This window comes from Oncorhynchus clarkii, chromosome 16 (genome assembly GCF_045791955.1).
Source record: "Oncorhynchus clarkii lewisi isolate Uvic-CL-2024 chromosome 16, UVic_Ocla_1.0, whole genome shotgun sequence".
Lineage (NCBI taxonomy): Eukaryota > Metazoa > Chordata > Actinopteri > Salmoniformes > Salmonidae > Oncorhynchus > Oncorhynchus clarkii.
In genome coordinates, this window is record NC_092162.1 from 51,308,750 (window position 1) to 51,331,399 (window position 22,650).

Genomic DNA, 22,650 nt, shown 5'->3' on the forward strand with positions numbered 1-22,650 from the left:
AGATTCTGTCACTTGGAGGGAAGGCTCACTGACCGTCTTGGAAGGATGGAGAGATGAGATGAGAGGGAAAGTGTACTATAATATACTCTGAGAATTAAACCAAACTCAGAAATGTGATAGGATGGAGTGATGAGATGAGAGGGAATGTGTACTATAATATACTCTGAGAATTAAACCAAACTCAGAAATTTGACATTTATACACTTAAAATTATATATTTGTGCCTCTTCTATAGAATTATGAAGTAATGCCCAGAGTATGTGACACTCCACTAATGTGTATGGAGAGATCTCAAATCAAACTTTATTTGCCACATGCGCCGAATACAGCAAGTGTAGACTTCACCGTGAAATGGTTAATTACAAGCCCTTAACCAACAGTGCAGTTCAAGAAGAAGAAAATATTTACCAAGTAGGCTAAGATAAAAAGTAATAATAAAAAGTAACACAATAAGAATAACAATAATGAGGCTATATACATGGGGCACCGGTACAGAGTCAGTGTGCAGGGGTACAGGCTAGTTGAGGGAATCTGTACATGTAGGTGGGGGCGAAGTGACTATGCATAGGGTAACAAACAAACAGTGAGTAGCAGCAGTGTACAAGTGGGGGGGGGGGGGGGGGGGGTCAATGTAAATTGTCCGGTGACGATTTTTATGAATTGTTCAGCAGTCTAATGGCTTGGGGTAGAAGCTGTTGAGGAGCCTTTTGGTCCTAGACTTGGTGCTACAGTACCGCTTGCTGTGCAGTAGCAAAGAAAACAGTCTACAACTTGGGTGACTGGAGTCTGACAATTTTCTGGGCTTTCCTCTGACACTGCCTATTATATAGGTCCTGGATGGCAGGAAGCTTGACCCCAGTGATGTACTGGGCCATTTGTACTGGCCTCTGTAGCGCCTTACGGTCAGATGCCGAACAGTTGCCATACCAGGCGGGGATGCAACCGGTCAGGATGCTCTCGATTATGCAGCTGTAGAACCTTTTGAGGATCTGGAGGCCCATGCCAAATCTTTTCAGTCTGCTGAGGGGGAAAAGGTTTTGTCTTCATGACTGTGTTGGTATGTTTGGACCATGATAGTTCGTTGGTGATGTGGACACCAAGGAACTTGAAACTCTCGATTCGCTCCACTACAGCCCTGTCGATGTTAATGGGGGCCTGTTCGGCCCGCCTTTTCCTGTAGTCCATGATCAGCTCCTTTGTCTTGCTCACATTGAGGGAGAAGTTGTTGTCCTGGCACCATACTGCCAGTTCTCTGACCTCCTCCCTATAGGCCGTCTCATTGTTGTCGGGGATCAGGCCTACCACTGTTGTGTCATCAGCAAACTTAATGATGGTGTTGGAGTTGTGTTTGGCCACGCAGTTGATGGGTGAACAGGGAATACAGGAAGGGACTAAATACACACCCATGAGGGGCCCCAGTGTTAAGGATCAGCGTGGCAGACGTATTGTTACATACTCTTACCACCTGAGGGCGGCCCGTCAGGAAGTCCAGGATCCAGTTGCAGAGGGAGGTGTTTAGTCCCAGAGTCCTTAGCTTAGTGATGAGCTTCGTGGGCACTATGGTGTTGAACGCTGAGCTGTAGTTGATGAACAGCATTCTCACATAAGTGTTCCTTTTGTCCAGGTGAGAAAGGGAGGTGTGGAGTGCGAATGAGATTTTGTCATCTCTCCAAGAGATCGCATAGCAGTTCAGACGTCTTTTGTCCTCGTCTTGTCGTGTCCTGTATATATATATATATTTACAACTTTTTTCACATACATTTTATTTTTATTTTCCATCAACTCATCTTCTAAACACTCTCCTGCAACCAGCCTCACCAATTTATATTTATAAAAAAGTATTATTTACCTCAGATCTGTAATCCTCCAAGAAGCTAGCCAGAAACTCCAAGAAGCTAGCCAGAAACTAGCCAGAAGCTAGCCAGGAGCTAGCCCAGAAGTTAATCCAGAAGCTAATCAGAAGCTAGTTAGCTTCTTTACTGGCAAATCGTTAGTATTCAGCTAACCACGGTTTGTGGTCATCAGCTATCCTTTAGCTCGAAAATCCATCGAAAATCTATCGCCAGTTTTGTACGGCGCAGCGCGGCTCGGAACGCAACATACCGGACCAATTTTTCTCTCCATGTCCCTGGATTTCAACTGCTCTCTGGACATTCATACCTGGATCTCACAGCTAGCTAGCTGCTATCCGTGTGACAGTCGGCTTTCGTCGATTCCGGAGCAAACATCGATTGTTCCGGTGCTAGCCAGCTCCGTCAATCACTCCTGAGTTCCATCATTCACTCCTGGGCTGCAGTCACCTATCTGGACCCGTTTCACTGCCTACGCGGAGCCCCACCGGGCCTTCACAACTGGACTGCCGACGTTATCTACCTGAATGAGATCCGGCTGGCTCCTCTGTCGCGACGTTACCTGAACGCCCATCTGCGGCCCGCTAACCGTTAGCTGTCTTACCGGCTGCTATCTGAATAGACAATCGGACAATTTATTTATTTTTATTATTATTATGTTTTCTTCTCGGGCCTCTATAACTATATCTATTGTTCTTATTTTTGTTGTTGTTGTGTGATTTGGATTAATCCCCTCTACCTCACGGAACCCCACTAATCTACTGACCGAACGCAAGAGGTGGCTAACAACAGACTCCATCCTATGCTAGCTTGCTACCGGTTGGCCTGGCTAGCTGTCTAAATCGCCGTGACCCTCAACCAACCTCTCCACTCACTGGACCCTTTTGATCACTCGACTAAGCATGCCTCTCCTTAATGTCAATATGTCTTGTCCATTGCTGTTCTGGTTAGTGTTTATTGGCTTATTTCACGGTAGAGCCTCTAGTCCTGCTCACTATACCTTATCCAACCTATTAGTTCCACCACCCACACATGCAATGACATCTCCTGGTTTCAATGATGTTTCTAGAGACAATATCTCTCTCTTCATCACACAATACCTAGGTTTACCTCCACTGTATTCACATCCTACCTTACCTTTGTCTGTACATTATACCTTGATGCTATTTTATCGCCCCCAGAAACCTCCTTTTACTCTCTGTTCCAGACGTTCTAGACGACCAATTCTTATTGCTTTTAGCCGCACCCTTATTCTACTCCTCCTATGTTCCTCTGGCGATGTAGAGGTGAATCCAGGCCCTGCAGTGCCTAGCTCCACTCCTATTCCCCAGGCGCTCTCTTTTGACGACTTCTGTAACCGTAATAGCCTTGGTTTCATGCATGTTAACATTAGAAGCCTCCTCCCTAAGTTTGTTCTATTCACTGCTTTAGCACACTCTGCCAATCCGGATGTTCTAGCTGTGTCTGAATCCTGGCTCAGGAAGACCACCAAAAATTCAGACATTTTAATTCCAAACTACAACATTTTCAGACAAGATAGAACTGCCAAAGGGGGCGGTGTTGCAATCTACTGCAAAGATAGCCTGCAGAGTTCTGTCCTACTATCCAGGTCTGTACCCAAACAATTTGAACTTCTACTTTTAAAAATCCACCTCTCTAAAAACAAGTCTCTCACCGTTGCCGCCTGCTATAGACCACCCTCTGCCCCCAGCTGTGCTCTGGACACCATATGTGAACTGATTGCCCCCCATTTATCTTCAGAGCTCGTGCTGCTAGGCGACCTAAACTGGAACATGCTTAACACCCCAGCCATCCTACAATCTAAACTTGATGCCCTCAATCTCACACAAATTATCAATGAACCTACCAGGTACCTCCCCAAAGCCTTAAACACGGGCACCCTCATAGATATCATCCTAACCAACTTCCCCTCTAAATACACCTCTGCTGTCTTCAACCAAGATCTCAGCGATCACTGCCTCATTGCCTGCATCCGTAATGGGTCAGCGGTCAAACGACCTCCTCTCATCACTGTAAAACGCTCCCTGAAACACTTCAGCGAGCAGGCCTTTCTAATCGACCTGGCCGGGGTATCCTGGAAGGATATTGACCTCATCCCGTCAGTAGAGGATACCTGGATATTTAAAAAAAAGCCTTCCTAACCATCTTAAATAAACATGCCCCATTCAAGAAATTTAGAACCAGGAACAGATATAGCCCTTGGTTCTCCCCAGACCTGACTGCCCTTAACCAACACAAAAACATCCTATGGCGTTCTGCATTAGCATCGAACAGCCCCCGTGATATGCAGCTGTTCAGGGAAGCTAGAAACCATTATACACAGGCAGTTAGAAAAGCCAAGGCTAGCTTTTTCAAGCAGAAATTTGCTTATTGCAACACTAACTCAAAAAAGTTCTGGGACACTGTAAAGTCCATGGAGAATAAGAACACCTCCCAGCTGCCCACTGCACTGAAGATAGGTAACACTGTCACCACTGATAAATCCACCATAATTGAACATTTCAATAAGCATTTTTCTACTGCTGGCCATGCTTTCCACCTGGCTACTCCTACCCCTGTCAACAGCACTGCACCCCCAACAGCAACTCGCCCAAGCCTTCCCCATTTCTCCTTCTCCCAAATCCATTCAGCTGATGTTCTGAAAGAGCTGCAAAATCTGGACCCCTACAAATCAGCCGGGCTAGACAATCTGGACCCTTTCTTTCTAAAATTATCTGCCGAAATTGTTGCCACCCCTATTACTAGCCTGTTCAACCTCTCTTTCGTGTCGTCTGAGATTCCCATAGATTGGAAAGCAGCTGCGGTCATCCCCCTCTTCAAAGGGGGGGACACTCTTGACCCAAACTGCTACAGACCTATATCTATCCTACCATGCCTTTCTAAGGTCTTCGAAAGCCAAGTCAACAAACAGATTACCGACCATTTTGAATCTCACCATACCTTCTCTGCTATGCAATCTGGTTTCAGAGCTGGTCATGGGTGCACCTCAGCCACGCTCAAGGTCCTAAACGATATCTTAACCGCCATCGATAAGAAACATTACTGTGCAGCCGTATTCATTGATCTGGCCAAGGCTTTCGACTCTGTCAATCACCACATCCTCATCGGCAGACTCAACAGCCTTGGTTTCTCAAATGATTGCCTCGCCTGGTTCACCAACTACTTCTCTGATAGAGTTCAGTGTGTCAAATCGGAGGGTCTGTTGTCCGGACCTCTGGCAGTCTCTATGGGGGTGCCACAGGGTTCAATTCTTGGACCGACTCTCTTCTCTGTATACATCAATGAGGTCGCTCTTGCTGCTGGTGAGTCTCTGATCCACCTCCACGCAGACGACACCATTCTGTATACTTCCGGCCCTTCTTTGGACACTGTGTTAACAACCCTCCAGGCAAGCTTCAATGCCATACAACTCTCCTTCCGTGGCCTCCAATTGCTCTTAAATACAAGTAAAACTAAATGCATGCTCTTCAACCGATCGCTACCTGCACCTACCCGCCTGTCCAACATCACTACTCTGGACGGCTCTGACTTAGAATACGTGGACAACTACAAATACTTAGGTGTCTGGTTAGACTGTAAACTCTCCTTCCAGACCCATATCAAACATCTCCAATCCAAAGTTAAATCTAGAATTGGCTTCCTATTTCGTAACAAAGCATCCTTCACTCATGCTGCCAAACATACCCTTGTAAAACTGACCATCCTACCAATCCTCGACTTTGGCGATGTCATTTACAAAATAGCCTCCAATACCCTACTCAACAAATTGGATGCAGTCTATCACAGTGCAATCCGTTTTGTCACCAAAGCCCCATATACTACCCACCATTGCGACCTGTACGCTCTCGTTGGCTGGCCCTCGCTTCATACTCGTCGCCAAACCCACTGGCTCCATGTCATCTACAAGACCCTGCTAGGTAAAGTCCCCCCTTATCTCAGCTCGCTGGTCACCATAGCATCTCCCACCTGTAGCACACGCTCCAGCAGGTATATCTCTCTAGTCACCCCCAAAACCAATTCTTTCTTTGGCCGCCTCTCTTTCCAGTTCTCTGCTGCCAATGACTGGAACGAACTACAAAAATCTCTGAAACTGGAAACACTTATCTCCCTCACTAGCTTTAAGCACCAACTGTCAGAGCAGCTCACAGATTACTGCACCTGTACATAGCCCACCTATAATTTAGCCCTATCAACTACCTCTTTCCCAACTGTATTTAATTTATTTATTTATTTTGCTCCTTTGCACCCCATTATTTTTATTTCTACTTTGCACATTCTTCCATTGCAAAACTACCATTCCAGTGTTTTACTTGCTATATTGTATTTACCTTGCCACCAAGGCCTTTTTTGCCTTTACCTCCCTTCTCACCTCATTTGCTCACATTGTATATAGACTTGTTTATACTTTATTATTGACTGTATGTTTGTTTTACTCCATGTGTAACTCTGTGTTGTTGTATCTGTCGAACTGCTTTGCTTTATCTTGGCCAGGTCGCAATTGTAAATGAGAACTTGTTCTCAACTTGCCTACCTGGTTAAATAAAGGTAAAATAAAGAAATAAATAAATAAATAAAAATCTGTGGATCTGTTGTATGTGAATTGGAGTGGGTCTAGGGTGTCCAGGAGGATGTTGTTGATGTGAGCCATGACCAGCCTTTCAAAGCACTTCATGGCTACTGATGTGAGTGCCACGGGGCTTTAATCATTTAGTCAGGTTACATTTGCTTCCTTGGGCACAGGGACTATGGTGGTCTGCTTGAAACATGTAGGTACAGACTCGGTCAGGGAGAGGTTGAAAATGACAGTGAAGACACATGACAGTTGGTCATGCTTTGAGTACACGTCCTGTTAATCCGTCTGGCCCAGCGGCTTTTTGAATGTTGACCTGTTTAAAGGTTTTGTTCACATCGACTACCGAGAGCGTTATCACACAGTCATCCAGAACAGCTGGGGCTCTCGTGCATGCTTCAGTGTTGCTTGCCTCGAAGCAAGCATAAAAGGCATTTAGCTCGTCTGGTAGGCTTGCATCACTGGGCAGCTCACGTCTGGGTTTCCCTTTGTAGCCCATAACAGTTTTCAAGCCCTGCCACATCCGACGAGCGTCAGAGCTGGTGTAGTAGGATTCAATCTTAATCCTGTATTGACGCTTTGCTTGTTTGATGGTTCGTCTGAGGGCATAGCGGGATTTCTTATAAGCCTCAGGATTAGTCTCCCGCTAATTGAAAGCGGCAGCTCTAGCCTTTAGCTCGATGCGTATGTTGCCTGTAACCAATGGCTTCTGGTTGGGATATGTGCTCCTCGTGCTCCTAGACCTTAGTGCTGCTTTTGATACCATCGATCACCACATTCTTTTGGAGAGATTGGAAACCCAAATTGGTCTACACGGACAAGTTCTGGCCTGGTTTAGATCTTATCTGTCAGAAAGATATCAGTTTGTCTCTGTGAATGGTTTGTCCTCTGACAAATCAACTGTAAATTTCGGTGTTCCTCAAGGTTCCGTTTTAGGACCACTATTGTTTTCACTATATATTTTACCTCTTGGGGATGTTATTCGAAAACATAATGTTAACTTTCACTGCTATGCGGATGACACACAGCTGTACATTTCAATGAAACATGGTGAAGCCCCAAAATTGCCCTTGCTAGAAGCATGTGTTTCAGACATAAGGAAGTGGATGGCTGTAAACGTTCTACTTTTAAACTCAGACAAAACAGAGATGCTTGTTCTAGGTCCCAAGAAACAAAGAGATCTTCTGTTGAATCTGATAATTAATCTTAATTGTTGTACAGTCGTCTCAAATAAAACTGTGAAGGACCTCGGCGTTACTCTGGACCCTGATCTCTCTTTTGAAGAACATATCAAGACCATTTCAAGGACAGCTTTTTTCCATCTACGTAACATTGCAAAAATCAGAAACTTTCTGTCCAAAAATGAGGCAGAAATATTAATCCATGCTTTTGTCACTTCTAGGTTAGACTACTGCAATGCTCTACTTTCCAGCTACCCGGATAAAGCACTAAATAAACTTCAGTTAGTGCTAAATACGGCTGCTAGAATCCTGACTAGAACCAAAAAATTTGATCATATTACTCCAGTGCTAGCCTCTCTACACTGGCTTCCTGTCAAAGCAAGGGCTGATTTCAAGGTTTTACTGCTAACCTACAAAGCATTACATGGGCTTGCTCCTACCTATCTCTCTGATTTGGTCCTGCCGTACATACCTACACGTACGCTACGGTCACAAGACGCAGGCCTCCTAATTGTCCCTAGAATTTCTAAGCAAACAGCTGGAGGCAGGGCTTTCTCCTATAGAGCTCCATTTTTATGGAACGGTCTGCCTACCCATGTCAGAAACGCAAACTCGGTCTCAACCTTCAAGTCTCTACTGAAGACTCATCTCTTCAGTGGGTCATATGATTGAGTGTAGTCTGGCCCAGGAGTGGGAAGGTGAACGGAAAGGCTCTGGAGCAACGAACCGCCCTTGCTGTCTCTGCCTGGCCGGTTCCCCTCTTTCCACTGGGATTCTCTGCCTCTAACCCTATTACAGGGGCTGAGTCACTGGCTTACTGGGGCTCTCTCATGCCGTCCCTGGAGGGGTTGGCGTCACCTGAGTGGGTTGATTCACTGATGTGGTCATCCTGTCTGTTATAATCTCCACCCGGCACAGCCAGAAGAGGACTGGCCACCCCACATAGCCTGGTTCCTCTCTAGGTTTCTTCCTAGGTGTTGGCCTTTCTAGGGAGTTTTTCCTAGCCACCGTGCTTCTACACCTGCATTGCTTGCTGTTTGGGGTTTTAGGCTGGGTTTCTGTACAGCACTTTGAGATATCAGCTGATGTACGAAGGGCTATATAAATACATTTGATTTGATTTTGATTTGATATGTACAGTTGAAGTGGGAAGTTTACATACACTTAGGTTGGAGTCATTAAAACTCATTTTTCAACCATTCCACAAATTTCTTGTTAACAAACTATAGTTTTGGCAAGTCGGTTTGGACATCTACTTTGTGCATGACACAAGTCATTTTTACAACAATTGTTTACAGACAGATTATTTCACTTATAATTCCCTGTATCCCAATTCCAGTGGGGTCACAAGTTTACATACACTAAATTGACTGTGCCTTTAAACAGCATGGAAAATTCAAGAAAATTATGTAATGGCTTTAGAAGCTTCAGATAGGCTAATTGACACCATTTGAGTCAATTGGAGGTGTACCTGTGGATGTATTTCAAGGCCAACCCTCAAACTCAGTGCCTCTTTGCTTGACATCATGGGAAAATCTAAAGAAATCAGCCAAGTCCTCAGAATAAAAATTGTAGACCTCCACAAGTCTGGTTCATCCTTGGGAGCAATTTCCAAACGCCTGAAGGTACCACGTTCATCTGTACAAATAAGAGTACGCAAGTATAAACACCATGGGACCACACAGCCGCCATACCACTCAGGAAGGAGACACGTTCTGTCTCCTGGAGATAAACGTACTTTGGTGCGAAAAGTGCAAATCAATCCCAGAACAACAGCAAAGGATCTTGTGAAGATGCTGGAGGAAACAGGTACAAAATTATCTATATCCACAGTAAAATGAGTCCTATATCTACATAACCTGAAAGGCTGCTCAGCATAGAAGAAGCCACTGCTCCATAAAAAAGCCAGACTACAGTTTGCAACTGCACATGGGGACAAAGATCATACTTTTTGGAGAAATTTCCTCTAGTCTGATGAAATAGAACTGTTTGGCCATAATGACCGTTGTTATGTTTGGAGGGAAAAGGGGGAGGCTTGCAAGCCGAAGAACATCATCCCAACCGTGAAGCACGGGGGTGGTAGCATCATGTTGTGGGGGTGCTTTGCTGCAGGAGGGACTGGTGCATTTCAGAAAATAGATAGCATCATGAGGAATGTAAATTATGTGGATATATTGAAGCAACATATCAAGACATCAGTCAAAAAGTTAGAGCTTGGTCGCAAATGGGTCTACCAAATGGACAATGACCACAAGCGTACTTCCAAAGTTGTGGCAAAATGGCTTAAGGACAACAAAGTTAAGGTATTAGAGTGGCCATCACAAAGCCCTGACCTCAATCCTAAAGAAAATCTGTGGGCAGAACTGAAAAAGCGTGTGCGAGCAAGTAGGCCTACAAACCTGACTCAGTTACACCAGTTCTGTCAGGAGGAATGGGCCAAAATTCACCCAACTTATTGTGGGAAGCTTGTGGAAGGCTGCCTGAAACGTTTGACCCAAGTTAAACAATTTAAAGGCAATGCTACCAAATACTAATTGAGTGTATGTAAACTTCTGACCCACTAGGAACGTGATGAAAGAAATAAAAGCTGAAATAAATCAGTCTCTCTACTATTATTCTGACATTTCACATTCTTAAAATAAAGTGGTGATCCTAACTGACCTAAAGCAGGAAATTTTTACTCTGATTAAATATCAGGAATTGTGAAAGACTGAGTTTAAATGTATTTGGCTGTACGTACAGTTACTGTGGGGACAGTCACTGCGACACTTCATTAATGTGTATGTAGATATCGGCCACAAGTAAGGCCTTGCCTAGACAATAACAATAGAAAACAATCCTAGTGTTTTCCCTGCCATTGCATGCCCCATTAACATTGTCTTTGTATGCCTTTTTGGAGTGAAACGGTATGGAGTCCATATTAATGGGTACTGTCAGGATGAAAATGGGGAACTCAGGAGGTGGGTGGGATGATGATCTATGACCAAGCATACCTACCCTGTAAAACTGGACATCCTGGTCAGCACTTGTTGATTTGATATTTTACATATTTTCAGTGAATGGCAAACTGTGGCTTATAATGCTCATCCACCATGTTTTCATGCAGCTGTGGGTCTAGTGGCAGGTATCAGTGTGAAAACACCCTTATCAAGGAGTGTGAGCAGGAGGCCTGCATCCCAGCAGACATACCAGAAACTGCGTGCCATGTCAGCAGTGAGGTGATTGATGCCTCAACAGGAGTGGCAAGCACTCTGCAGTGTCTCATTGAGAATGCTGTCTCTTTGCATGCTTTTACATAGGCCTACATTCTAATCCACAGTATTTTACTCTCCCCTGTGTCTTCTCTCATAGCTAATCTTATGAGGATGAGGGGGTGTTTCCAGAAAGCCCTTTTGTGTTTGACTATGCCACTACCTCCTGAGTTCAAGCTTAGGACAGGGGAGGTACAAGAGTTCTACCTCTACTCCATGGACAAGGTCAACCACTACTTTTGAGCACCTCCAGTCCTGCATGATGGTTCTTATGTCTGGCCCATAAAGAAGAAATTCAAGTAGGCCTACAATGTGTTGTTTTTAGGTGAAAGAAGTGCTGGTCAGTGATGACTTCAAGCCCAACTGTGCCATGGTGGTCCTAGACTTCATCGGACACTCCTTCATACAACCCGACACAGGTTTGTATCAGTACATAAATGACACAGGATAATATATACACTGAACAAAAATATAAACACAACATGTAAAGTGTTGGTCCCATGTTTCATGAACTGAAATAAAAGATCCCAGAAATGTTCCATATGCTCAAAGCTGATTTCTTTCTAATTCTGTGCACAAACTTGTTTACATCCCTGTTAGTAAGGGTTTCTCCTTTGTTGGGGAGAATAAAAGGCCACACAACACAATGCCACAGATGTCTTAAGTGTTTAGGGAGCGTGCAGTTGGCATGCTGACTGCAGGAATGTCCACCAGAGCGGTTGCCAGATAATTTCATGTTAATTTCTCTACCATAAGACGCCTTCAAAGTTGTTTTAGAGAATTTGGCAGTATATCCAACCAGCCTCACAAACGCAGGCCACGTGTATGGCGTCGTGTGGGCGAGTGGTTTGCTGATGTCATTGTGAACAGACTGCCCCATGGTGGCAGTGGGGTTATGGGTTGGGCAGGCATAACACAGGCATAACACAATCAATGGCAATTTGGATGTGCAGAGATACCATGACGAGATCCTGAGGTCCATTCATCCGCAGCCCTCACCTCATGTTTCAGCATGATAATGGACAGCCCCATGTTGCATGGATCTGTACACAATTCGTGGAAGGTGAAAATGTCCCAGTTTTTCCATGGCCTGCATACTCACCAGACATGTCACCCATTGAGCATGTTTGGGATGCTCTGGATCTAAGTGTATGACAGCGTGTGTCAGTTTCGCCAATATCCAGCAACTTCGCACAGCAATTAAAGATGAGTGTTGCCGGATTAAGTTATATGACATACTATTCTATAAAATCCTTCTCTGTAATTAATATTACCTGATTGAGCTAATCATGTATATGTAATTAACTAGAAAGTCGGGGCACCACAAAAGAGTGTTTATAGAGCTGTTATCTTCTGAATAAACTCTGAAAGACCTAGTAATATTTTACATCAATAGCAGTCAATATTAATCGGCACCTTATTTCAGTCTCATCTGAAAGTTGTAAATTCTTGGTTATCTTCACGAACCCTGGCTAACAAGTTGACTCAGCAATACAAAATTGGGTTTAATTATCTATTTACTAAATACCTAACTAATCACACAGAATTACATATACACAGAATGCAAATTATGTCATACAGAAAACGTCCCTGGTGGATGGAGACGACATGACGGCTGGTTACACAAAGGAAAGGGGGTTGGGTTTGAGTGAAAGAGCGGGAAGACTGAGGAACAAAGGGAGAAGCCATGCTTTCGTAAATACAGTATATTATGCATTCTAAATTACCACCTATTTGGAAAAGGAAAATGCAATAAATATTTACTCTGAGCTGCGCTTCGGTAGGTTGGTGGTAGATGCTGGCCAACAGAGATCTTCCTATCCTCGGAAGAATGTCTCTGGTGGTAAATTGGATACGTTGTAGTATCTTCGTTGTGTGTTAGACTGGATACGTCGTCCGTCCTTTCCTAGCCCACGTTTACAGCTGCTGTTGCTAACTCAACGGCTAGGATGTCTCACTTCTTTAGTGAATAAGAGTTCAAAGTTCATACCATTCACAACCAAAGCTCACACTGAGGTTGGCTTAGTTCTGTAGTTGACATGTTAGTCCTTTTTAACGTATATGGACCGTCGTCCCATTGTTCTCGGAACAGAAGGTTACATTTTCGTCAAGGGCTTATATAGTGGAGGGAGAGAAGGGTGTGTTTCATACTTTATAACCCATGTCTCTTCACAGGGGCGGGCCACTGACTGAGCAGAGCTCTAACCTTATGAAAACCCAATTCTCTCATTTGGAAGCTAAAATTACATTTAATCTTTTCACAAATAGTTTCATATTCAAACATTTAAATTGCACAATTCCATGTGAATCTGATAACTAGAATGTGTAGACTTTCCCAGATACAGTTTATGTCGTCCTGTCATCAGTCATCTCAGATGACAACCGAACTGACATCCTATTCATTAAGTACCAACGCATATTTTCAACTGGTTCTATTACCGAAATACGGTTCCTTTCCCCTCACCGTTTGATGTTCCCAGACTCTCTGTTTAACAAAGGCTATTCAATAGTTCTTCAGTCGAGTCAAGACGGGAGAACGGTATTTATGGGGGGGGGGGGTCATAAACCTTACCCACAGGCCAACCTCATGACACCACAAACAAAAGCCTGATCAACTCTACGCGAAGGAGATGTGTCACGCTGCTTGAGGCAAATGGTCACACCAGATACTGACTGGTTTTCTGATCCACGGCCCTACTTTTTTAAGGTATCTGTGACCAGCAGATGCATATCTGTGTTCCCAGTCATTTGAAATCCATAGATTAGGGCCTAATGAATTTATTTAAATTGACTGATTGCCTTATATGAACTGTAACTCAGTAAAATCTTAAGTTGTTGCATGTTGCATTTATATTTTTGTTCAGTATAGTTCTAAAGATCAACAGTAGTACAATTGTAAATTCTTTAAACACCAACAAGAACAGCAGAGAATTCAAGACAAATGTCATTTTATCCAGAGCCCTATTAAGAGGAGTTTGTTACCGGACTACACCACACTTTGTAAATACTGAAGTGAAAACTATGCAATGGTGACATGGTCAGGAAACCACTCTTTTCCTAGATGCCTTGATCTAGTCTGTGAAATGTTTTGTAAGTCTTACATTTTCTTGTGATTGTGTCGAGGCATGAAACATGAAAGAACGATACAACCAATCATTCCCTATAACAATGTATTTTTTTAGAGTACATTTAAAAGGACTGAGGAAATGTGAGGATGCATTTGTATACAACACCCCTCCCCCCCTCACAAATGACCAAGATCTTTTTAAAGTTACTTCTATTTAATAGTTTGACATCTTATTCTTATTCATGAATTACTTTAAGCATTTTGCATTTTATTTTTAAACTTTCATTCTAAAGTTACTAGATTTGCTAAATATGCATAACTGATATAGGACAAGCCATAAGCCATCATCAACAGTTGTTAGAAAGACATGGAGTGTGGGGTGAACTGGAGGGAGTGAGATAGGTCAACACTTAAAAAACTCACTCCCAATAACAGCCTGGCATGCAGGCAAAAACAATCTGCAAGCAGAAAATACAAAATTTGCAAAACCCCAAATTTGCTAAACTTAGTATCACTTAATACAAAAGTCATACTCCCCTTTCAAACCCGTGTCTGACAGTCCACATCAAATGTACATCTTTATCTGACTTGAGCCCAACTTACGACAAAACCAAATTCTAAAATAATTTCATTACAATTTATGAACAGGCTTATAAAACTAATAAAAATCAGTTGGTATCATTATTGTATGCATTTTAATATGAATTCTATAGTCAAAGGCAAATAAAAACATTTAGCTATTTAAATAAATCAAAATTTCTTGTATCAAGTGAACAATGTGATTGGACCAATAATATGATAGGAGGTGCTGGTCCACACAAGGATAGGGTTAGTCTATCCATAGGGAGAACAAAGAAAATAAACACCTATGGTATGGCTGGACAGAAATTAAAGACAAGCACTGACACACTGCAAGCCAAGGAGGTCACCGAGAGTCAGAACATACATTCATTCTGATGTAATGAATCCCCCCTTTTCTCTGATGATGCTCCGCTCTATGAACCAGGCCAATAGCGCTGGGGTTTCTGACCCGATCAAGAACAATCTTATCCTGTCCCTCAGAGATCACTACCACGCTCAGACATAAGTTTACCAGAGATAGTGTTTTTGCTTTACCCTTCTAGTCATCCAAGACCCAATAAAAAATCTTAACCATACGATAATCTTATACTGAAAGCCGTTGACGGCCACCTTGGCCTTAAAAATGTAAACTCCCCTTTTCATTACATTTGACCTTCTCCATTTCCTTAGGCCTTGTTAATGATCTTTTTCTCCCTTGCACACCTCGAACCTCCCCCACCCTTCCACAGATGGAGACAGAGGGGTGCAGAATTTTCCTTGGCCTGATTTATTTACCCCTCCCCTCCCGTCTTTCCCCAGCTCTCTATAGCAGGAGACAGGCATTCTTCTTGCCACGTTTCTTGGCCTGCAGCGCCGCCCTGGTGGCCATCTCAAACACCTCCCTCACACCGTCTTTCGTCTTGGCTGAGCACTCCAAGTAGCCAAACGCGTTGATGCGGTTAGCCATGTCCCGGCCCTCCTCTGGCTTCACTGGTTCCTGTGTCAGAGTTGGAAACGTGTTCAGAGGCATTCTATGGTTGGCATCCTTTGTGACATACTAAACCACCAATCATTACAACAGCCAAACAAAAACGTAACTAGCATGTTGGATAAACCAACTGAACAAAACAAAAACCTCAACCGGTGTATAATTAGACAACAGTACACTAAGTGAAGGTAGCTTATAAGGCAGCACAACCACTTTAAAACAAATGCACATGGTTTGTTCAATTTCAATGTTAAATAAAACAATATCCTCAATGGATCAGGGCAATGAGTCTACTTGATGAAATTCCATAATAAGAATTCATAATGCATCCTGTACCTGCTTCATTTTTGCTAACTCCCGACGTGTGTGCTCATCATTCCGCAAGTCTTTCTTATTACCCACAAGAATGATGGGCACATTTGGACAGAAGTGCTTTACTTCAGGGGTCCACTTCTCTGGGATATTCTCTGTTTCAGACACAGGATCATTTTAGGAAACTGCTGCAAGTGATACGATAATTTGTTGCATTTACCATGTATGACAAATATTACAGTCACCAAGGTCTTACCCAAGCTGTCAGGACTATCTATGGAAAAGCACATGAGGATGACGTCAGTATCAGGGTAGGAGAGAGGCCTTAGTCTGTCGTAGTCCTCCTGTCCGGCTGTGTCCCAGAGGGCCAGTTCCACCTAGAACTCACAGGGAGAGCAGATATTCACAGTTACACTGCTGTTTGGCCAAACTGCAATTGTCTCTGAATAAATTATTACCTATCAAAATGTGTAAACCACAGGACATCCACATAAAAAGGGTGCTTCAAAGTGTGTCTTGATGGCAAACTGTGTAACTAAACGCACAATCTCACCTGCTTACTGTCCACCTCAATATCTGCCACATAGTTCTCAAACACTGTAGGTACGTAGACCTCAGGGAACTGGTCTTTACTGAAGACTATCAACAGACAGGTCTTCCCACAAGCACCATCTCCCACGATCACCAGCTTCTTACGGATCGCAGCCATCTGCAAGACAATGTAAAAATCCAGCAAAAAAAGTGGCAAATATGTTATTGAAAAACTATTGTATTTCACAGTGATAATATAGCAACACAACCAAGCAAATCAAAATTTGTAGGGGGAAAAAATGACATTAATATGTAGTAATACAATATCCCAGACATTTTCCAGAAGCACAACAAGCTTATTTCTCTCAAATGCGGTGCACAAATTGGTTTACATGCCTAGTTTAAATAAAGGTTACATAAATAAATAAAAACAGGTTAGTCAGTTAAGAAATTCTTATTTACAATGACGGCCTACCGGGGAACAGTGGGTTAACTGCCTTGTTTAGGGGCAGAACGACAGATTTTTACCTTGCCAGCTCGGGGATTCAATCCAGCAACCTTTCGGTTACTGGCCCAACGCTCTAATCATTAGGCTACCTGCCACGCCTGTTAGTTAGCATTTATCCACCTGACAGGTGTAGCATATCAAGAAGCCGATTAAACAGCATGATCATTACACAGGTGCACCTTGTGCTGGGAACAACAAAAGGCCACTAAAATGTGCAGTTTTGTCACACAACGTCACAGATGCCCCACGTTTTGATGAAGCGTGCAATTGGCATGCTGACTGCAGGACAGAGCTGTTGCCATAGAATTTGATGTTAATTTCTCTACCATAAGCCACCTCAAACGTAATTTCAAAGAATTTGGCAGTACGTCCAACCGGCCTCACAACCGCAGACCACGTGTAAAGCATCACCGGGGACAAAAAAGATAATCAAGTACAACAACCACCCGAGCCACTGCCTGTTCACCCCGCTACCGTCCAGAAGGCAAGGTCAGTACAGGTGCATCAAAGCTGGGACTGAGAGACTGAAAAACAGCTTCTCAAGGCCATCAGACTGTTAAACAGCCATCACTAGCAGAGGCTGCTGCCTACATAGACTTGAAATCATTGGCCACTTTAATAAATGGAACACTAGTCACTTTAATAATGTTTACATATCTTACATTACTCATCTCATATGTATATACTGTATTCTATACTATCTATTGCATCTTAGCCTATGCCGCTCTGACATTGCTCATCAATACATTTATATATTCTTATTCCATTCCTTTACTTAGATGTGTGTATTAGGTATTTGTTGTGGAATTGTTACATATTACTTGTTAGATATTGCTGCACTGTCAGAACTAGAAGCGCAAGCATTTCGCTAGTCGCAATAACATCTGCTAAACATGTGTATGTGACAAATACAATTTGATTTGAAATTTGGACACACTTACTCATTCCAGGGTTTTTTGTACTATTTTCTACATTGTAGAATAATAGTGAAGACATCAAAACTATAAAATAACACATATGGAATCATGTAACCAAAAAAGTTATGCAAATCAAAATATTTTTGAGATTCTTCAAAGTAGCCACCCTTTGCCTTGATGACAGCTTTGCACACTCTTGGCATTCTCTCAACCAGCTTCATAAGGTAGTCACCTGGAATGCATTTCAATTAACAGGTGTGCCTTAGTTAATTTGTGGAATTTCTTTCCTTCTTAATGCGTTTGAGCCAATGTCCATATTATAGCAATAACAGCTCAAATAAGCAAAGAGAAAAGACAGTCCATCATTACTTTAAGACTTGAAGGTCAATCAATATGGAACATTAAGAACTTTGAAAGTTTCTTCAAGTGCAGTCGCAAAAACGATCAAGTGCTATGATGAAATTGGCTCTCATGAGGACCGTCACAGAAAAGGAAGCCCCAGAGTTACCTCTGCTGCAGAGGATAAATTAATTAGAGTTACCAGCCTCAGATTGCAACCAAAATAAATGCTTCAGAGTTAATGTTGATGTCTGCTACTTGAACTGTTCAGAGGAGAATGCGTGAATCAGGCCTTCATGGTAAAAAAAATGTATTTATTATGGATCCCCATTAGCTCTTCCTGGGATCAGGCAAAATTAAGGCAGTTTATATAATTTTAAAAACATTATAATACATTCACAGACCATGTGCCCTCAGGCCCCTACTCCACCACATATATACAGTACAGACTCCATATGTACGTGTATGTATAGTGCATATGCTATCGTGTGTGTGTGTGTATATATATATATATGTTTGTGTTGCTTCAAGGTCCCCACTGTTCCATAAGGTGTTTTTTAAAATCTAATATTACTGCTTGCACAAGCTACTTGATGTGGAATAGAGTTCCTTGTAGTCACGGCTCTGTTTAGTACTGTGCACCTTCCCTAGTCTGTTCTAGACTTGGGGACTGTGAAGAGGCCTCGTGGCATGTCTTGTGAGGTATGCATGGGTGTCCGAGCTGTGTGCCAGTAGTTTAGACAGACAGCTCGGTGCATTCAACATGTCAATACCTCTCATAAATACAAGCAGTGATGAAGTCAATGTCTCCTCCACTTTGAGCCAGGAGAGATTGACATGCATATTATTAATCATAGCTCTCTGTGTACATCCAAGGGCCAGCTGTGCTGCCCTGTTCTGAACCAATTGCAATTTTGTTTTGTGGCACCTGACCACACGACTGAACAGTAGACAAAACTAGGGCCTGTAGGACCTGCCTTGTTGATGGTGCTGTCAAGAAGGTAGAGCAGCACCTTATCATGGACATACTTCTCCCCATCAGCTACTGTTGTATCAATATGTTTTAACCATGACCGTTTACAATCCAGGGTAACTCCAAGCAGTTTAGTCTAGAGGTCGACCGATTATGATTTTTCAACGCCGATACCGATAATTGGAGGACCAAAAAAAGACGATACCGATTAATCGGATGATTTAAAAAAAAATGTATTTGTAATAATGACAATTACAAGAATACTGAATGAACATTTATTTTAACTTAATATAATACATCAATAAAATCAATTTAGCCTCAAATAAATAATGAAACATGTTCAACTTGGTTTAAATTATGCAAAAACAAAGTGTTGGAAAAGAAAGTAAAAGTGCAATATGTGCCATGTAAGAAAGCTAACGTTTAAATTCCTTGCTCAGAACATGAGAACATATGAAAGCTGGTGGTTCATGACTCTTCAATATTCCCAGGTAAGACGTTTTAGGTTGTAGTTATTATAGGAATTATAGGACTATTTCTCTCTATACCATTTGTATTTCATTAACCGTTGACCGTGTGGTTCTGGGATTTTTGCTCACCGTTCTTGTGATCATTTTGACCCCACGGGGTGAGATCTTGCGTGGAGCCCCAGATCGAGGGAGATTATCAGTGGTCTTGTATGTCTTCCATTTCCTAATAATTGCTCCCACAGTTGATTTCTTCAAACCAAGCTGCTTACCTATTGCAGATTCAGTCTTCCCAGCCTGGTGCAGGTCTACAATTTTGTTTCTGGTGTCCTTTGACAGCTCTTTGGTCTTGGCCATAGTGGAGTTTGGAGTGTGACTGTTTGAGGTTGTGGACAGGTGTCTTTTATACTGATAACAAGTTCAAACAGGTGCCATTAATACAGGTAACGAGTGGAGGACAGAGGAGCCTCTTAAAGAAGAAGTTACAGGTCTGTGAGAGCCAGAAATCTTGCTGGTTTGTAGGTGACCAAATACTTATTTTCCACCATAATTTGCAAATAAATTCATAAAAATCCTACAATGTGATTTTCTGGATTTTTTTCCCTAATTTGGTCTGTCATTAGTTGAAGTGTACCTATGATGAAAATTACAGGCCTCATCTTTTTAAGTGGGAGAACTTGCACAATTGGTGGCTGACTAAATACTTTTTTGCCCCACTGTAGCCCCTTTGCTCCAGGAGACCTGTACACAGTGGGCTACCGTCACTGAAGGCTACATCCCATATCCCCCAAAACATATTTTTACCAGTCCTCTGGGTTGACCCATTTCCTAAAAACAAAAATGTCACTGAAGTAAGATCTATAAACCGGAATACCTTACCAGTCGGTATGGGTTATACAATGTGTTTACTACTTCGGTAAAATAAGTTTAAAACCACATTTCCCGAAGCTCACTCCCTAGTCCCTTCAGTCCGTAATAGTTGCTATGCAAGATCCCAGCGTGATCCCATTGCACCTTTAGGGAAATATGGAATGAATTTGGTAAGCTCTGGAAAACGTTGTATAACCATTGTAAGGCATTCCGAATTAGGCTATAGATTTGCCTTCGGTGACGGGAAATTTCTTGGAAATAGGTAAAGGGCTGATGAATATGTTTTTGGGGATAAGGGATGTAGCCTTCAGCGATGGGAGCCCAATGTGTACAAGTCTCCTGGAGCGAAGAGGCTACATTGCCTCTACGAATCAGAGTGTAGAAGCTTCCACTCAATACCAAACAGTCCCTTTACAAGTCAGAATGTTGAATAATCTTCATTTCAACTTACTCTACCCTTTGTGCGCTGATTTTGTCCTTCTACCTTTAAAATTGACAAACTATTCAAAGGAAAGTATTATTAAACCGACATCAAAACGTGGATCTGGATTATTTTCTCTTCACCTGAAGCATGGGCACAAGACGGAAGGACATGCCCGCAATGCATGCATACTACCCTAAGTCTTGCAGGTGTTTACATGGTTGTCGGTTTAATTATACCTCCCTGTAGATACTTTTCTCAAATTCCTATCCGCAAATGGACAAACCACACAGACAACCGGTAGAGTAAATTCAAATGAAATTGTATTCAACATTCTGGCATGTAGACATTTTCCAAACAAATGCATGGCATTAATCCCAGACTGTGTAACCAGGGGTATCACAGTATGATTCGTTAGGCAACATTGCACAGTGCTTTTCAGTCAATTACTGTTGGAGGCCTGTAAACCCAAACGTTTATGAAAACCAACGCTTGGTTAATTATTTCGCAAATAACCAATACTCAAAATTCAGATAAAAACGCCAATACTGACCATCTTTCTAGGCCTAACTACTGAATTTCAGTAAAATACATGTATGGACTTTTTTGTTCCATGTTCACATGAAATTAGCCATAATACCTAGTGACACTATCACAACTAGCCAAGAGAAGTCTACCTGCAGAAGACACTGCTTGCCACCACCTGGATGGCATCAACAACAAAACGCCGCACCCAAACTACTAACTAGCTAATTGGACAAACAAATAGCTAGTTACAACGATTTTCCCATTTAAAACGCCCAAGTGTAACATGTGCTGGGTCGGTGGACGACGGTTATGAAAATTAAGTCACTTGTCAGTGGTGGCTAGCAAGTTGGCTAGAAAGCTAGAGATCTTGCCCAGGAAAGCAAGAGATCTTGCCCAGGCACTGGCAAGTGCGAAGAGTTGCTAGCTTCCAGACCAGTGTGTTGCTAACTTCACAACGGTGATGATAGCACTGTATACCTGCCTATGATGACCTGATAGCTTTTCCTGACCAGCTCTGGCTGATGGTGTCTGAAACAAGGAGTTTTTTCACTTCAATTGTTCGTTTGTTTCCGTCATTAATGCTAGCTAGTGTAGCTGGTGTATCTGTTAGCTAATAGCGGTCTCTCGTATTATAGCCTCATGTCATCTTGCCTACAGAAAACAAATTTAAAGCCTCATTCAAATATTTACTAAATAAATGATATATTTTCAAGGTGAGCAAACAAAGTTATAAATAGGTTACATTTCCTCGTTTTAGTACCGTTTTCGTTACAGATGTCCTCGCCTTCCCTCTCTTTTCCTGTCCGACCCTTCAATCCGGCCCCAACAGTGTGCCACGCCGATAACATCCGCCTAAGCCCGTGATCTCCAGCCAATAGGAAACCTCAAATTAATGAGTGACAGATATTTAAGCCAACAACTCGATAAACGTATACCGGTGAATGGAAAAAACGGAAGTGAAGAGTGGATATTTTTACCCCAACCATATGGTTTCAACAATAAGTAAGGATATTTTGGGGTCAAAGCAAAATTGTATACAGCAGTAAATCAATAATAGGCGTTGTGACGTTAAGTGATTGTAGTATAAACGTTATTGCTTGCTTATGCTCTGTAGAGACAGCATCATGAAGGTCAATGGGAATATTATGGTTGAAATAGGGATAGAGATGTTTCTCATGCTAATTGAAAAGCCTTCAACATTGCACACGCATGCCAGATCTTAGAACGCCTGGATAGGTATTGAACAAATCAGCTAACCACATCATGGTCGTGTTCCCCTGCTCAGACGTTGCATG

At 42.6% G+C, this 22,650-nt stretch overlaps 1 protein-coding gene and 1 pseudogene across 3 annotated transcripts; one reads left to right on the forward strand and one right to left on the reverse strand.

Annotated features, from left to right (window-relative positions):
- Nucleotides 1–247: 247 nt before the first annotated feature.
- Nucleotides 248–13,877, forward strand: LOC139368680 (uncharacterized; annotated as a pseudogene).
- LOC139368678 (rho-related GTP-binding protein RhoA-C) lies at nucleotides 13,106–22,205 on the reverse strand. Of its 3 annotated transcripts, XM_071107868.1 has the most exons (6): nucleotides 21,288–22,171; nucleotides 19,669–20,277; nucleotides 16,355–16,510; nucleotides 16,058–16,178; nucleotides 15,826–15,956; nucleotides 13,618–15,498 (listed from the first exon to the last, which is right to left on the reverse strand). In XM_071107868.1, the coding sequence occupies exons 2-6, from the start codon at nucleotides 19,891–19,893 to the stop codon at nucleotides 15,325–15,327; spliced, it is 807 nt and encodes a 268-aa protein (XP_070963969.1). In that variant the 5' UTR covers nucleotides 19,894–20,277; nucleotides 21,288–22,171; the 3' UTR covers nucleotides 13,618–15,324. The 3 variants fall into 3 exon arrangements, with proteins under 3 accessions (XP_070963970.1, XP_070963969.1, XP_070963967.1); XM_071107869.1 differs by lacking the exon at nucleotides 19,669–20,277 and having other exon boundaries at nucleotides 13,106–15,498; nucleotides 22,116–22,205; XM_071107866.1 differs by having other exon boundaries at nucleotides 19,669–22,172.
- Between the last annotated feature and the right edge of the window lie 445 nt (nucleotides 22,206–22,650).

Bases quoted from the DNA above. Each gene is read 5' to 3' on its own strand.
- LOC139368678 (XM_071107866.1), bottom strand. From the start codon at position 19,893: ATGGCCAAGACCAAAGAGCTGTCAAAGGACACCAGAAACAAAATTGTA. The intron at 15,957-16,057 runs GTAAGACCTTGG...TGTCTGAAACAG, and splicing joins AGATAGTCCTGACAGCTTGG to AGAATATCCCAGAGAAGTGG. The intron at 15,499-15,825 runs GTACAGGATGCA...ACTCTGACACAG, and splicing joins AGTTAGCAAAAATGAAGCAG to GAACCAGTGAAGCCAGAGGA.